This window comes from Rhamphochromis longiceps, linkage group LG13, assembly GCF_057381845.1.
Source record: "Rhamphochromis longiceps isolate RC_006_pf linkage group LG13, R_longiceps_female_GT1.1, whole genome shotgun sequence".
NCBI classification, from domain to species: Eukaryota; Metazoa; Chordata; class Actinopteri; order Cichliformes; family Cichlidae; genus Rhamphochromis; species Rhamphochromis longiceps.
In genome coordinates this window covers 19,192,651-19,206,614 of record NC_140569.1, presented here as the reverse complement: position 1 = coordinate 19,206,614, position 13,964 = coordinate 19,192,651, and the positions used below count along the sequence as shown (strand labels likewise).

Sequence of the window (13,964 nt, the reverse complement as noted above, 5' to 3'; positions counted from 1 at the left end):
CCTGTAAATGGGATCATTGTCATCCTCTGCCATTAGTGCAAAAAAGAATTTTATCACAAGATAAAGATCATAACTTCTGTGCTGATCTGCAGTGATCCTTCCCTCTAAGGAGACAAAACAAAAAATGCCTGCAAAGCAGGTAGCAGACCCACCAGATCTTCAATCTTCTCGGCATTTTCCTTTAATTTGTCACATTCTTGCATATTAATAATGACTGAAGTGTCTAAGTAGTTCCCTAAAAACGCAAAGAGTTGTTTTTGAAAATGTGGTTCACAGTTTCTCCAATGATAAGGCAAAAATAAGTGGTTTTGTGGCGCCATCTAGAGTGCAATGTTCTCTGCTGCTGCCAACCAGCAGAGGGCGCTGTTCAGCAAGTTAATCATTGAACGGATGCCTTCACTAACACCGGAAACCAGGAAGCGGCTGGTGAGCAATATGACATAAAGCGAGCCAGTGATGTTGTATAACTGCACGTTTTGTGAGTATCTCATTGTCACTGTCGCTTTGACGCTGGGCGTAATGGACCAGATTTTACTCAAACAGCGAGAAACAGTGGGTGCTGTAGTAGGAACATATCTGAACATGTTTGGTCCTTTGAACGTCCTCTGTTTGTTGAAGCTGAACAGCTGATGATGTTCGGCTCACTGTTAGCTTAGCAGGTTAGCGTAGCCACGTAAACAATAGGTTGTGAGAGACTTTAACGTTTCTTTCAGTTTTATGCCTATCCTATAACTCAGCGTCTAACCGCTAATGTGGTACCTTCTTTAATTTAAATTGGTATTATTTACATTCATTTCTTCCCATTACGAGCCTCCACATTCACATAATTAGTTTAAGACCCTTCCGTTAATCGTTATTAACCATAGATATAAGCTTGGTTTAGATTCCGATCATTACATAATACCGTTCAGAGTTAACGCAGCCTTTTTGGACGCAATAAAAAGGCGACAAGCAATAACTGTTTAGTTTTATTTCTCTATTTAAAGCAGTTCTTTAACAGCTTAGACGAGACAATGGCTTAAATGACTTGTTTGACATCTGTTTGACACTTCTGGCAGCTGCTTCACTATGCCTGTAGACGGTACAGAGGACCAGGTGCCCTCCTCTCTTTCTAGCCCGGCTAGTGCTGCCCTCACCCCGGGAGGAACGGAGGAGGATGGAGCTACAGGCGGCTCAGCAGTCTGTACTTTCCCTGAAAACAGTCAGGCCCCGGAGGCTGCTGCAGCCTATCCTGCCAACACTGGACCTGGGGAGGGCAACAGCGGTGAGCTGTGCAGCATGTTGAGAGAGGAGATGGAGAATGTCATTATATCCTTATAAAATCATTTCATGTGTTATCTTTGGTGCATTTAGCTGGGAAAAGGTCTGGAGCATTGCTGCAGATTGACCGACAGCGCATCCAAGCAGCTTCTGCCAGTTCGGGAGCTGATGAGCTCCAAGGTCTTGGTGTGGCTGTGTATGACCAGCACATACTTGAACAAGGTGTTTTGCAGCAAGTGGACGAGGCGATCCAGGAGGCCAGTCAGGCTGCTGTTAAAGCTGAAGCCGAGAAGGAGTATCAGTCTGTGTTGGATGATGTCAGGTACAGGAATTTAAAAAAACAAAACAAAAACACAAATGGTTTGTGTGTGTTGTGTTGAAGTAATCATCTTACTTTGTTGAGATGCTATAAACTAAAAAAAAATTTTATTAACAAGTAGCAAAACGTCAAGGGACTAATAAGTCTTCTGCTTTTAATCATGTGTGTTGCAGGTCTGTTACAGCATCTTTAAAACATATCAACAAGATTATTGAGCAGCTTTCTCCTTACGCAGCCTCCAGTAAAGACATCAGTAGGAAGATTGAGTCTGTCAAAAGACAGAAAGAAAATAAGGTAAAATACTACATGTGTAACGTTTTAAAATAAAGTAATCTGGTTTATATGATGATGGTGTAATAACATAATAATAATAATGGTGTGATTGTGGTGATGAAAAAACTTGTCATACAGGAGAAACAGCTGAAGAAAGTCAGAGCCAAACAGAAGCGACTTCAAGCCATTCTGGGAGGAGAGGACACTCAAAGGGTGGAATTTGAGTTTTTGGCAGAAGATGATGGAGAGGAAGGTAACGTGTTTTTGTGTACTGACTGGAAACATTAACCACTGATCAGTGGGTGGAAGCAATTTTTGTGGCAGCCAAGATGCCTAACTTGTAGCATTCACTGATTATGGTCCATATTAGGTTGATGAAGGAAATTTACTGTGCATTAATTAGAATAGCAGGGTGTCCATTTGCTTTCTGCCTTCAGCAGATTTCACTTCTGACACAGGCTTAAATAGGTGTGACAACTCTCCTCTTGTATTGTTTGTTGCTACACAAGTCTGTTTTCACACATAACAATACACATAATATGTATTTCACACCTAAAATTCAAGCTAGCAAGAAATATTTTCATGTACTGTGAAAAAGAACCCATAACTACACTTGTCCTCAGTTGTAATAAAGGTTATGCTCTCAGTATATTCCATGACTGCTCCGTGAGTTATTCGGTGCATATTTAACCTGCAGTCACATACTTCCTGCACACTAGCCGAAGTATTTCCTACATAAATAGACCCTTCTGAATCCTTAAGAGTTTTCCTGTAGGCATTCGTGTTGATTCTGGCAGTGAAGAAAATCTCTGAATCTGTATTTGTGTGTGTTGTACCAGAAGCGGGACCATCCACGTTGGGCAGTATGCTTATGCCATCTCAGGAGACCGAATGGGAAGAGCTTATCCGAAAAGGTCACATGACTCCTTTTGGAACCCGAATCCAACAGAAGGAGGTAAAGAAGGAGCCACGAAAACTGATGCTTGCGGAGAACTCTGCTTTTGACCAGTACCTGGCAGACCAGGCCAAGTTGGCTACTGAGAGGAAGAGAGTCCCTCTCCTTAAGAAGAAGAAAAGCTCTGGGGTTGGAACCGGTGGAGATTCAAGAGAGAAAACCAAAAGAACTGTTTCATCTTCCAAGGATAAAAAACTGCGTAAGCGTATGCGAAAGCTCCAGGTAACTGCTTTAAAGGCCCATCCTAAGGCCCGGCCCAAGGCTGAGCCACAGCTCCAAAAGCAACGGAGAAAACGTCACACTGAAGGAGAGGAGACAGACAGTGAGGGGTCAGAGTACCTCCCCAGTGATGAAGGAATAGATCCTGACCAAGAGGAGAGAGAAGCCATGGAGGAGGGCTTTGGAGATGATGATGAAGAGTATGAGTTGAAACCATACAAGAGAAAAACCGAAGGGAAAGGGAGGAAAAAAGTAAAGAAAAGTGACAGTGAGGAAGAATACCACCCTGAAAGTACAGATGAAGAGGATGATGACAAGGGAAAACCGAAAAAATACAAAGATGATGGAGATCTGGAGTATTATAGGCAGCGAATAAGGTACGATCATGCACTACTAACATTGCTCTAAACTCATGTTTAGATCTGTGGTTGGGTGCAAAGGTGTGCAGAGTTTTTACAAAACGAAAGCAGCAACTTATGCCTGCATATGCCTTGCTCAAAAACCCACCAGATTGTTCCTTTTACTTTGCATCACATTTGTAATGGCAGTGCTGTGTGCTATTGTTATTCCTTTTACTTAAGGAGGAAGCAGTTGTCTCTTTTTCTGCTGGCTCCATAGTGCAGAAAGAGAGTTAATCCCAGATGAGATTGGCAGCTGTTTCTTGACTAAGCAAATTCACTCCCTGCTCTTCTTCTCTCTCTGCTCTCACACTGGCCTAATTATCCTCCTGCACATGGTTTTATACACTCACTCACTCTAATGCTCAAATTAATGGAAGAGCAGCCCTAATGAGATTTCATATTTATAGCTGCCAAATAAATTGTGTTGGCATGTGTCCTTTTTCTACACTATAGTGACTGAATGTCAATTCCACAGCATAGACACGGCATGGACGGTGAGACTAGCTTATACGTGGAATGATATTATTAGAGCGGGCGGTATTTGTAGTTGGGTGGGAGGTGGAGTGGGGGCAGAAAAGTGTAATTAACTGAACCAATGCTTAGTCTTGACTTAATTAGAGAGTGTGGTCTCCCAGGCCTAGCTTAAGGACCAGTTTCGTGGCAGGGTGACAGGACCAGGCCCAAATGAAGATGGATTCTTATCCTCTGTACCTCACACCTTTCTGGGGAACTCGCACTACTAATTGTCTGTATCAATCTTCATTTGCTGTGCGACGACTATGCCTCTAACTGCCCTCTCTCCTGCACTATTAAAACTGTTTTCCTTTAACATTTCCCTTTTTGCTGTAGATGTTTCACCGCTCAAGGGAAATACCTTCAACTCAAAACATTCGCTATCCTTACACCTGTGTAGACAAATGCTCAAATAACGCATGGAGTGCGAGAGGTGCAAATAGAACACCTTTCTATCCAGTCTCCACTTATCCTGTTTAGGTTTGCACTATATTCACTTGAAATGTCTGATTTAGTTTGGATCTCTTAGTTGTTTTCATTTTGCATCTGTAGCAATATACATCACTGAAAGTTTAAACAGGTTGAATTCTTCACTGTTGTTCAGGTAGTGTATTCATCTTTTTAAAAGAGGAAGCAGGTGTTTGTTCTCAGCACCCAGGCTCACTGAGCTTACCCCTTGCGGTTGTGAGCTTCTAACTAAAATAAAGAAATTCATTTTATCACATCGGTGTGCAAACACTTCATCAGTGTATATTAATTTTCTCAACAGGAGATGGAAGCGTCAGCGTCTTCGAGAAAGGGAGGAGAAGAGAGAAAGGGGTGAGGAGCTAACCGATGACAGCGATGCAGAATTTGACGAAGGCTTCAAAGTTCCTGGTTTCCTCTGGAAAAAGCTTTACAAGTAAGTTCAGTCCGAAACATTGATTATGGGAATGAGTTATGTTAAATATCCATGCATGTAGATAGAGCCACTTTTATCAAGTGATAACAAGGACTAATAAAACATTTTTCGCATAAAGATTATATGTGTACTTTGTTCTGCATCACAGTCACTGCTCTGAAAAAATAATGATTATTTCATCAGCAAGCCTTGCAAATTTATTTGTTCACTGATCTATGAGATTACTGGCAACCCTTTATGTGTGTTTATGTGGATTGTCCATGGTTGCTGTTACAGCCATGTGTTTCAAGTGTTTGCATTCATGTCAATGACCTTTTCAGGTACCAGCAGACGGGTGTGCGGTGGATGTGGGAACTCCACTGTCAGCAGGCAGGGGGCATCTTGGGGGATGAGATGGGATTGGGTAAAACCATCCAGGTCATCAGCTTTCTGGCTGGACTGAGCTACAGCAAACTGAGAACCAGAGGGTCCAACTACAGGTGTGCGCACACACACATGCGTACACACAAACTGTTTCCAGAGACTGTGTGTCTGTATGGTATGAATATTTGAGTAGGGGGATTTCTACTTGAGAGTGTTCATCTGAATTATTAAACATGTTTCAATTATCAGACTCTTCACTTTTTTTATTTATTTATTTTTACTGCAGACATCAGAGAAAACACTGACACTCTGTGTGTGTGTGTGTGGGGGGGGGGGGTTGAAAGTGAGAATGCGTTAGAGTGAGTGTCTGCGTGAACCCTTAAAATGAATTTCAGGCTCATGAGGTGGGGGTAGAGCAGGTGGGTGACAACAAATCAACCGCCAAAAACATGACGGAGCGCTGCTGATAATCTGGTTTTACTTCCTCGAACAACACTCGTACATTTATTGGGTGGAGCTTCCCTAATGGTCAATACTCTGTCTACTATAGACGCCCACAAATTGATTGCTTGCAAACTCAATTATGGTCCAATATCAATAGCTTCCACTAGGCAGAGGTTCATACCAGCCCATTAGTGTATCTTTTGTGCGTGCCTGTGTGTGTGTTTGGCAAAGTTCTTGTAGATTTTCACAGTGGAGCTGAGGATATCTCCACACACTTTCTTTGATTTATTGTAAGTACAAGGCTTTGTAGTTGCATCATTCCGCTGTGCGCTGTTCCTCATCCTTGAATGCATCATATATTGTCATTGCAATCTAAGCATATATACATTATTTTACTTAATAGGGAAAAGACCTTTTATTTTACACTGTAAAAATGATGGCTGTGATTTGCTACTGAAGCCTGCTCAGGTTATCCAAAGTTTAATGAACACAGTTCCATTGTTTACCCATCTTAATCTCTGGTTTTCGATTAAACACGTGTCTGTGGTGTTTGTTTCGCTGTAGGTATGCTGGTCTGGGTCCAACAGTCATTGTGTGCCCAGCTACAGTCATGCACCAGTGGGTGAAGGAGTTTCATACCTGGTGGCCTCTTTTCCGAGTGGCAGTCCTACATGAAACTGGGTCCTTCACTAGCAACAAGGTAGCTGTTCATGAGTTTTATACAATCTTTTTTTTCCCTCTGGGGGGCACTAGAGTTCTGTTTACAGTATTAGCTCCTGACCTTACCTCCCACTCTTTCCCTCTTTTTAAAGCCACATTGATAATGATGCCCTACTTGGTACATTCTTTGAAGTATATGATACTAGACATGGTTAATAACTGCACTGGTTTATATTAAGGTTTACATATTAAGGTTTGTGTCTTTGCTTTTTTTCCCCCATGTTGCAGGAAAAGCTCATTCCAGAAATAGCAGCATGTCATGGTATCCTTATCACTTCATATTCAGCTGTGAGGAACATGCAGGAAACCCTACAGCTCTACGACTGGCACTACATTATATTGGACGAGGGTCATAAGATCAGGAATCCAAATGCTGGAGTTACTGTTGCTTGCAAACAGGTATTATATACTCATGGACACATGCATCAACATAAGCAAAGTTCATGCGGTTGTAATTAATTAATAATTTTTTTAAATTTTCTCTTCTCTAGTTTCGCACTCCTCACAGATTCATCCTGTCAGGCTCACCAATGCAGAACAATTTGAAGGAGCTGTGGTCTCTGTTTGATTTTGTGTTCCCCGGCAAACTGGGGACATTGCCTGTTTTTATGGAGCAGTTCTCCGTGCCAATTACTATGGGTGGATATAGCAATGCATCTCCTGTACAGGTACACACACAAAATTGTGAAATAATAATTTATTTCAGTTCTGGTTGTGTGTCCTTTCCCTCTTTTGAAGTGGAATAATGTTATTGTAATGGTAATATCATTCCAGACAGGAGCCAGTTAATCCAACAACTCTACTATTTCTGTAACTGTATCATAAGGGTGGAGCATAAATGGGCTATGCTAATTTGAAAATACCTTCTATTCATGTATGCACAGTTTTGGAAAGCTTGATGGAAGCCATTAGGTGCAGTGCACGATAATGTAGGCCCATGCAAGAAAACTTGTGTGCATCCCCAGTGTGTGAGAGAGGGAGAGGCTAAAGTAGAAAGGCGGGGAGCTAAATTGTAGCCCTTTGTCATTAGTGTCCAATCGTTAATAACTCACTGACTGAATAGATTTAATTATTTAAGATGGCTATTGATGCTTCTTCCGCTGTCGATAATAAAAACCTTTACTAATTATTAATGTTATTAAATGGTCAGAGAGGGCAAAGCTCTGCTGCCTTATCTTCTTCTCGATATTCTCAGAGCAGCAAAACAGGCCCTGAGATGATACATAAAGTTCATGTATGTTCAACTAGATGTATGTTTTAAAAAAAACATATGTGTTTGAGGTGGGGCTTTATGAGCATGTGCATATAGGCTCTATTACTGAGGCATGCATTTGCAGCCCCATGTGGATCCACTCAACAGCTTGCGCCGAGATCACTGGATCATCTGCTGCCTTCCTCGTTTTTGTTTTTTCTTTCCTCTCCACTTTACCCCATTGAGCTCAAGATACCACCATGTTATTGTCCCCTCCAGCTTTGCCAAGGGTGTCTTTGATCCCCCCCCCCCCCGTGGATCCCCAGTGAGTTAATGTTTAAAAGACTAACTGGCTTTTAGCACTGACCCTACATACAGTTTAGCAGGCCATTTGCAGTGGGGCTTCTAGTGTGGACCAAGTGTGTCTCAATCTCCCCCTCTGTTTCCACTGGAACTGGCCAGCAGCACTGATGAAAGAAGGCTGTGTCCCTCGAGACCAGCAGCACTCAGATCAATGTTGAATGGCTTGTACCGCTTAGAGGGACAGCAACATGAGGTGATGAGAGATAGCAGATGAGTGGCCAAACAACAGCCATGCCTTAGGAAACATGAGCGCTGACAGGAGTGTGTATGTGTTTGCTTTGCATGCTGACCTGAAGGTTCCTTTTGTTTTAAAGCAGTTTGTTTATCCTTAAAGGTATGATTTTTATTTATTTTTTTAAGGTCCAGACAGCATTTAAATGCGCATGTGTGCTGAGGGACACCATAAATCCTTACCTGCTCAGAAGAATGAAGGCAGACGTCAAGGCTAACCTCTCCTTACCTGACAAAAATGAACAGGTATTCATCATACTCTAAGACACTTGACCCTGCTCTAAGTATTGAACAGCGTCTAACGCCTGCATCTCTTAACAGGGGAGATGTTTATCTGATTGGATGTGACTATTATGTGCCACATCTAAGGAGTATTTGATGAATGTGCATGGCCCCTGTCAGGTGAAACCAGCTAATAAAGTCCCAGTAAAGTAAAAGAAGCAGGTATTCATTAAGGCGGCTGGTCTCTGGTCTGTCCTTGCGGCTGACGCTGGTGGACTTCTCAGTCCACTTCTGCTCATTAAGTCAGTCCCTCAGGACACCGGTGGCTTCAAAAAAAGCCGTTGCTTCCTTCTAATTTCTCTTCTCAAACACTTCACTTCATCAAGGGGCTTTAAAGTGGATGTTCACTGCTCATTATAAACTCTTACACTGCCCTCTATTGTGTGTGTTTGTGTCTGTGTGTAGGTTCTGTTTTGCAGATTGACAGCAGAGCAGCGTCAAGTGTATCAGAGCTTCTTAGATTCCAAAGAGGTCTACCAAATACTAAATGGGGACATGCAGGTGAGCCTTCATAGTTTGTGTTCTGCTTTTGTGTTTGGTTGACACACACTTTACGAGGATAAGAAAGTAGAAGACTTCCTGGAACAAGACATGCATTATTTAACCACCTAACAGAGGCATTTCCGTTTACCTCCCTCTCACAGAGACATTGTGTGGATTTTTATCAACTCTCGTACAATTAAAGATCCCCACCTTTAAGTGGAATCTGTGGAATTGAAATTATTTTTGCCATGTAAATTATGTTAAACCCCTAATAGCTTGACTTTGGTCTTGTTTAAGAGGTTCAATTCGAGAAGGTTGTACAGTTGTGTTTCTCACAGTAGTGAAACCCTTGAGAGAGAAACTACCATTTATCACCACTGACCAAATGGACGTGGTTGGAGAGCTAGAGGTGACCACAGATTATGCATATACGCACACGTGCGTGCTCTTACAGACGTATTCAGTGGTCACTCTCAGTCCATTAACCACCATTACTAATGCAGTGACCACTGGGCCTTCATCAGGAAAACTGGCTAAATTGTCTTTAAATAAATTATGTAACTCATTCCTGTAGATTTTTTTAAGGTGCAACACAGTAAAAATCTGTAAATTTATCAAAGTTGACATCAGTTCTGCTGACAGCGTTCATGAAGGAATCTCCTTTTTCTTTTTGTCTCATGTAGGTGTTCTCAGGTTTGATAGCTCTGCGTAAGATCTGTAACCACCCGGACCTTTTCTCAGGCGGACCCCGGATACTGAGAGGAATCCCTGAGGACCAGCTAACTGAAGAGGAACACTTTGGCTTTTGGAAGCGCTCGGGCAAGCTGATTGTTGTGGAGTCGCTGCTACGTCTCTGGTTCAGACAGGACCACAGAGTCCTGCTCTTCACTCAGTCCAGACAGGTGAGGAACACTTTCCTGAAATAATCACCAGTATTAAAGACGCATTAACAGTGGTTTGTATAAATACAAAAGATTTTTGTAAAGCCAAGATAATTCTTTCCTCCTTTACATCTTAAATTGTGGTGTCATGTGTTGCCAGCTACCTATAAGCCTGTTAAATTTAGTGTGTCTGTGAACGTGCGAGACAGAAGGAAAAAGTGAGGAAGTGAGAGAGTGTGTATATGTGATGGAGGCCCCAGCTGTTGCAGTCAATACCAATGAGATTATACCTCAGAGGGAACCTGAGACCCTCCCTGTCGGTATCTCTGTCCATGTAATATTAATCTGCTCTAATCCTTTTAGAGATAATCCAAACCTCAGCCCTTCTTTCCCCGTCTTTATCTCCTCTTTCTGCTGTCTTTATCCTCCCACTCCTTCCAGATGCTGGACATCTTGGAGGTGTTTGTAAGGGAGAATAACTACTCGTACCTGAAAATGGACGGCACGACTACAATATCTTCCCGACAGCCTCTCATCGCTCGCTACAATGAGGTAAGGATTAGTCATCTCTAATGGCTGTATGTGTTTCCAATGAAAATCCTGCCCTGAGGGACCAAATGCTTCAGTGGAATCCTTCTCACCCCGAGGTGGGGACGCTAATTGATGAAAATCTGTTGTTCAAAGTGGATGTGCTCAATTTTCTGTGTGTGGAAGATGTTGAAATATCACTTAGCATTAAAGCACTCTTTAAAACTAAAACTTTTTAAAAATGTGTTGTATCTAATACTAAATCTGATCAACATACACTGCATTTAGATAAAGCTGTTTTATCGTCTTTAAATAGGGTTTAATTTGAGAATAATTTGAGAGCAGGAGATTGTTATCTTACTTGCATTAAATTTTAACAATTTACTAATGAAATTTTTTTTTTTACAGGATTATAGCCGAAAGTGATTATCAAAGAGAGTATGAAATTGCAGATTGGGTTCATTAATCACCAGTATTTTCTCTGCTTCTCTCTTTTCTTTTCTTTTTCAGGACAAATCCATTTTTATCTTCTTGTTGACCACTAAAGTCGGAGGTCTGGGAGTCAATCTGACTGGAGCCAATAGAGTCATCATTTATGACCCAGACTGGAACCCCAGTACTGACACGCAGGTTAGACAGCCACACGTAAAATAATTAAAAACATTGACTCAGTGAATTATTTCTCATGTGAGTCTTAATGTTCCTTAGAGTTGTGATTTGTCACATTAAATTGCCTACTTTTTTTTTTCTCGTTGGATGCCAGCTTTTCATGCGTTTCCAATTTCTTGTTGCCTGGTTCACCTGCTGCTCTGTAACATCGCTTTTCCTCCTTTCTCACTGAATGCTCGGTTTAATCATTTGCTCTGAATGTGTTACGCTGCTCGCAGGCTCGCGAACGGGCTTGGAGGATCGGTCAAAAGCAGCAAGTAACAATCTATAGACTGCTGACTGCTGGGACCATTGAAGAGAAAATCTACCACAGGTCAGACAGCAGTTTACTTTTCTAAGCACTTTATAAGGATAATATTCAATTGCAAAAACAAAATCCTCTGTTGGCCATTGTGTTTTCTCTCACCGAGCCTTTTTGTTTCAGTTTTCTTTCTGTTGATTTCACACATTCATGAGTATTGGCAATGACGTGACTAATTGCTTACATCACTGCTATATTAGTACTTGCACTGTCCCGGTTCTAGGTAATTGAAAAGCATTCCTGCATTATTAAATGGCCAATTGAGGACTTCTAAACTGTTGCTCTGTTTGTTTTTTTGTCTGTAAAGTGCTTTCAGAAAGCAAGTTGGAAAAACTGCAGGCATTGTGTTTTGATACCTACAGTGGTGAGGTTAACTAATGTGCTCATCCATCAGCCAAACTACTCTGTGGTGACAGGGGATCAGGACTGCATGCTGAGCTGAAATGGCAGCTTGCATTCAAGTATGTAATTCTGTATTTTATCTGCTGTAATTCAGGCAAATCTTCAAACAGTTCCTAACCAATCGAGTACTGAAGGATCCCAAACAGCGACGGTTCTTCAAGTCAAATGACATCTATGAGCTGTTTACTCTAGCTGATCCAGATGGAGGTCAGGGAACAGAGACAAGTGCTATTTTTGCAGGTCTGTTGAAACATTTCATTGTCCAGTTATTGGGTTGTTAAAATAAGCTTGAGGGATTTAATTTTATTTACTTTGGTTTATTTCTCCCTAAAAACAGGCACAGGTTCTGACATCAAAGTGCCCAAAAAACCCGAAAAGCCAAAGCCATCACACAAAGTAAATCACAGCAGCCATGCACATAAACACTCCTCAGCAACCTTCATTAATACAGGTACAGACAGCACGCACACTCCTACATTAAGGGCCGGAAGTACGTCTCCATGCAGTAAAAACTCTCAGGGTAAACAAAATGTCCCGATAGACAGTCCAAGCACCAACCAGGATGCTGTAGATATAGCGCCTGCGGGACAAAATAAAAACAGCGACTGTGATGCAGCCAAACCAGACACAAATACCTCAAACTCAGCCAGTTTTCACCAGCACAGAGACAAAAACTCTGCCCGGACCAGCCCACAGAAACACAGGGAGAAGAGGAAACACTGTGACTCGGACGACTTGAACAAACGCAAACATAAGAAACACAAGCGCTCCCGGGATGCTCGATTCGAAGGCCACCGCATCTCTCATTTGGTAAAGAAAAGAACATTTAAGAAATCCGAGAGCGAAGACAATGCAGCAGAGGACCAGAAGAAATCAGACGATTATGTCTTGGCAAAGCTGTTCAAGAAATCTGGTAGAAGTTTTTTTTGGTTGGTTTGTTTGTTTTGTACCGTCTGCAGTATCAGAAATTTTTATATACAAGATTTGCGAAACGGCAAGCTTCTTTTTCTTATTTTCAAATGTGCTGTTCTTTTCTTCCATGGTGTTTCTCAGGTATTCACAGTGTGATGCAGCATGACACCATCATAGAGTCTTCCAATCCTGACTATGTTCTTGTGGAAGCAGAAGCCAATAAGGTGGCTCAAGATGCCCTTAAAGCTCTTAAAATTTCCCGGCAGCAGTGCAGACTGCGCTTCAAAACTCCTCCTGCCCCTGCAAAGTATGTAGTCTCACACTGACACGGTGGGGTTTTTTCTTTTTCTGTTTTTTTAGAACTTCACTAATTTAATTTAAAACAAACTTATCATTTTCTCAAATGTATTTAAGGCATTCTCTTGTTTGCCTTCTCAGGAAACGCTTTGGACAAAAGAAGAATTCTCTCTTAGCTACACCTTCTGTTCAGTCTGTTCCCACTTCAACCAAATGCAAGGTAATGGCCAGGTTCTCATTAAAAGATGTTACTCTGTGTTTTTTCATTTCTGATGCCATTTTTGGGTGTATTCATTGATTTCTTTTGTTTAGGATGCTGCTATTATAAAGAAGTCTGTGTCAAAGAAACCAGGTTCGGGAGCTCATTTTAGCGGGGAGGGTGCAGAAAGTGACTTGAATTCCACCCCGCTGTCATCCTCCTCTCTGCTGGCCCGGATGAAGGCCCGTAATCACCTCAGCATGCCCTCCAGGGGAGAAGAACCAGAAGAGGAGGAGGAGGATGCCTCGGGAGCTGCAGGGAGTCTTCCTGCTGCTCCGCCCACTGAGCACGATGAGCTGTTGGTGGATCTGCGCAACTTTGTAGCCTTCCAGGCGAGTGTGGACGGACAAGCCACCACCCAGGAAGTGCTCGAGTATTTCAAACCGAGACTGACCCAGGAACAGGCTCCTGTCTTCAGAGAACTACTCAGGAGTATCTGTGACTTTCATAGGACCTCTGGTCAGGAGGGCATCTGGAGACTCAAAGAGAGCTTTCGCTGAGGGAAGAACATTTAAACACCCCTTCAAGCTCAAGCTTACAGTTGTTGTCTTGCAACCTTCTTGTTGCTTGCGTTCAGGAAAGACATTTTGCCGTACAGTCTTGGGTTACCTAATGAAATCATAATTAGTTAAGCAAGTCTTGAAGGTAGTTTCTGTGATTGAGTTTGGCAGTTGTTCTGTTCTTTTTTTCATTGTTGCTTGTACCTGGTAATACTTGAATTCATTTATTTTGATTTGACTAAAACGGTGTAATATCATTCAGATATGCGTTTACTCTCAAACTTTGTTCTTCAAAA

The 13,964-nt window shown here is 42.0% G+C and overlaps 1 protein-coding gene across 3 annotated transcripts; it reads left to right on the top strand.

The window, feature by feature from the left end:
* The first annotated feature begins 398 nt into the window (after positions 1-398).
* On the top strand, positions 399-13,956 carry ercc6 (excision repair cross-complementation group 6). Of its 3 annotated transcripts, none has more exons than XR_014914345.1 (22): positions 399-478; positions 1,059-1,264; positions 1,354-1,582; positions 1,753-1,873; positions 1,991-2,105; positions 2,692-3,403; positions 4,710-4,841; positions 5,162-5,320; positions 6,213-6,348; positions 6,597-6,767; positions 6,860-7,036; positions 8,284-8,400; positions 8,842-8,937; positions 9,603-9,821; positions 10,242-10,352; positions 10,839-10,958; positions 11,216-11,310; positions 11,795-11,940; positions 12,038-12,613; positions 12,754-12,942; positions 13,051-13,129; positions 13,222-13,281. XR_014914345.1 is itself a non-coding variant. In XM_085428231.1 (22 exons), exons 2-22 carry the CDS (start codon positions 1,069-1,071, stop codon positions 13,666-13,668), a joined length of 4,320 nt encoding a protein of 1,439 aa, XP_085284357.1. In that variant the 5' UTR covers positions 399-478; positions 1,059-1,068; the 3' UTR covers positions 13,669-13,956. The 3 variants fall into 3 exon arrangements, 2 of the variants coding, with proteins under 2 accessions (XP_085284357.1, XP_085284358.1); XM_085428231.1 differs by having other exon boundaries at positions 12,754-12,919; positions 13,222-13,956; XM_085428232.1 differs by lacking the exons at positions 13,051-13,129; positions 13,222-13,281 and having other exon boundaries at positions 12,038-12,629; positions 12,754-12,913.
* The last annotated feature ends 8 nt before the right edge of the window (positions 13,957-13,964 follow it).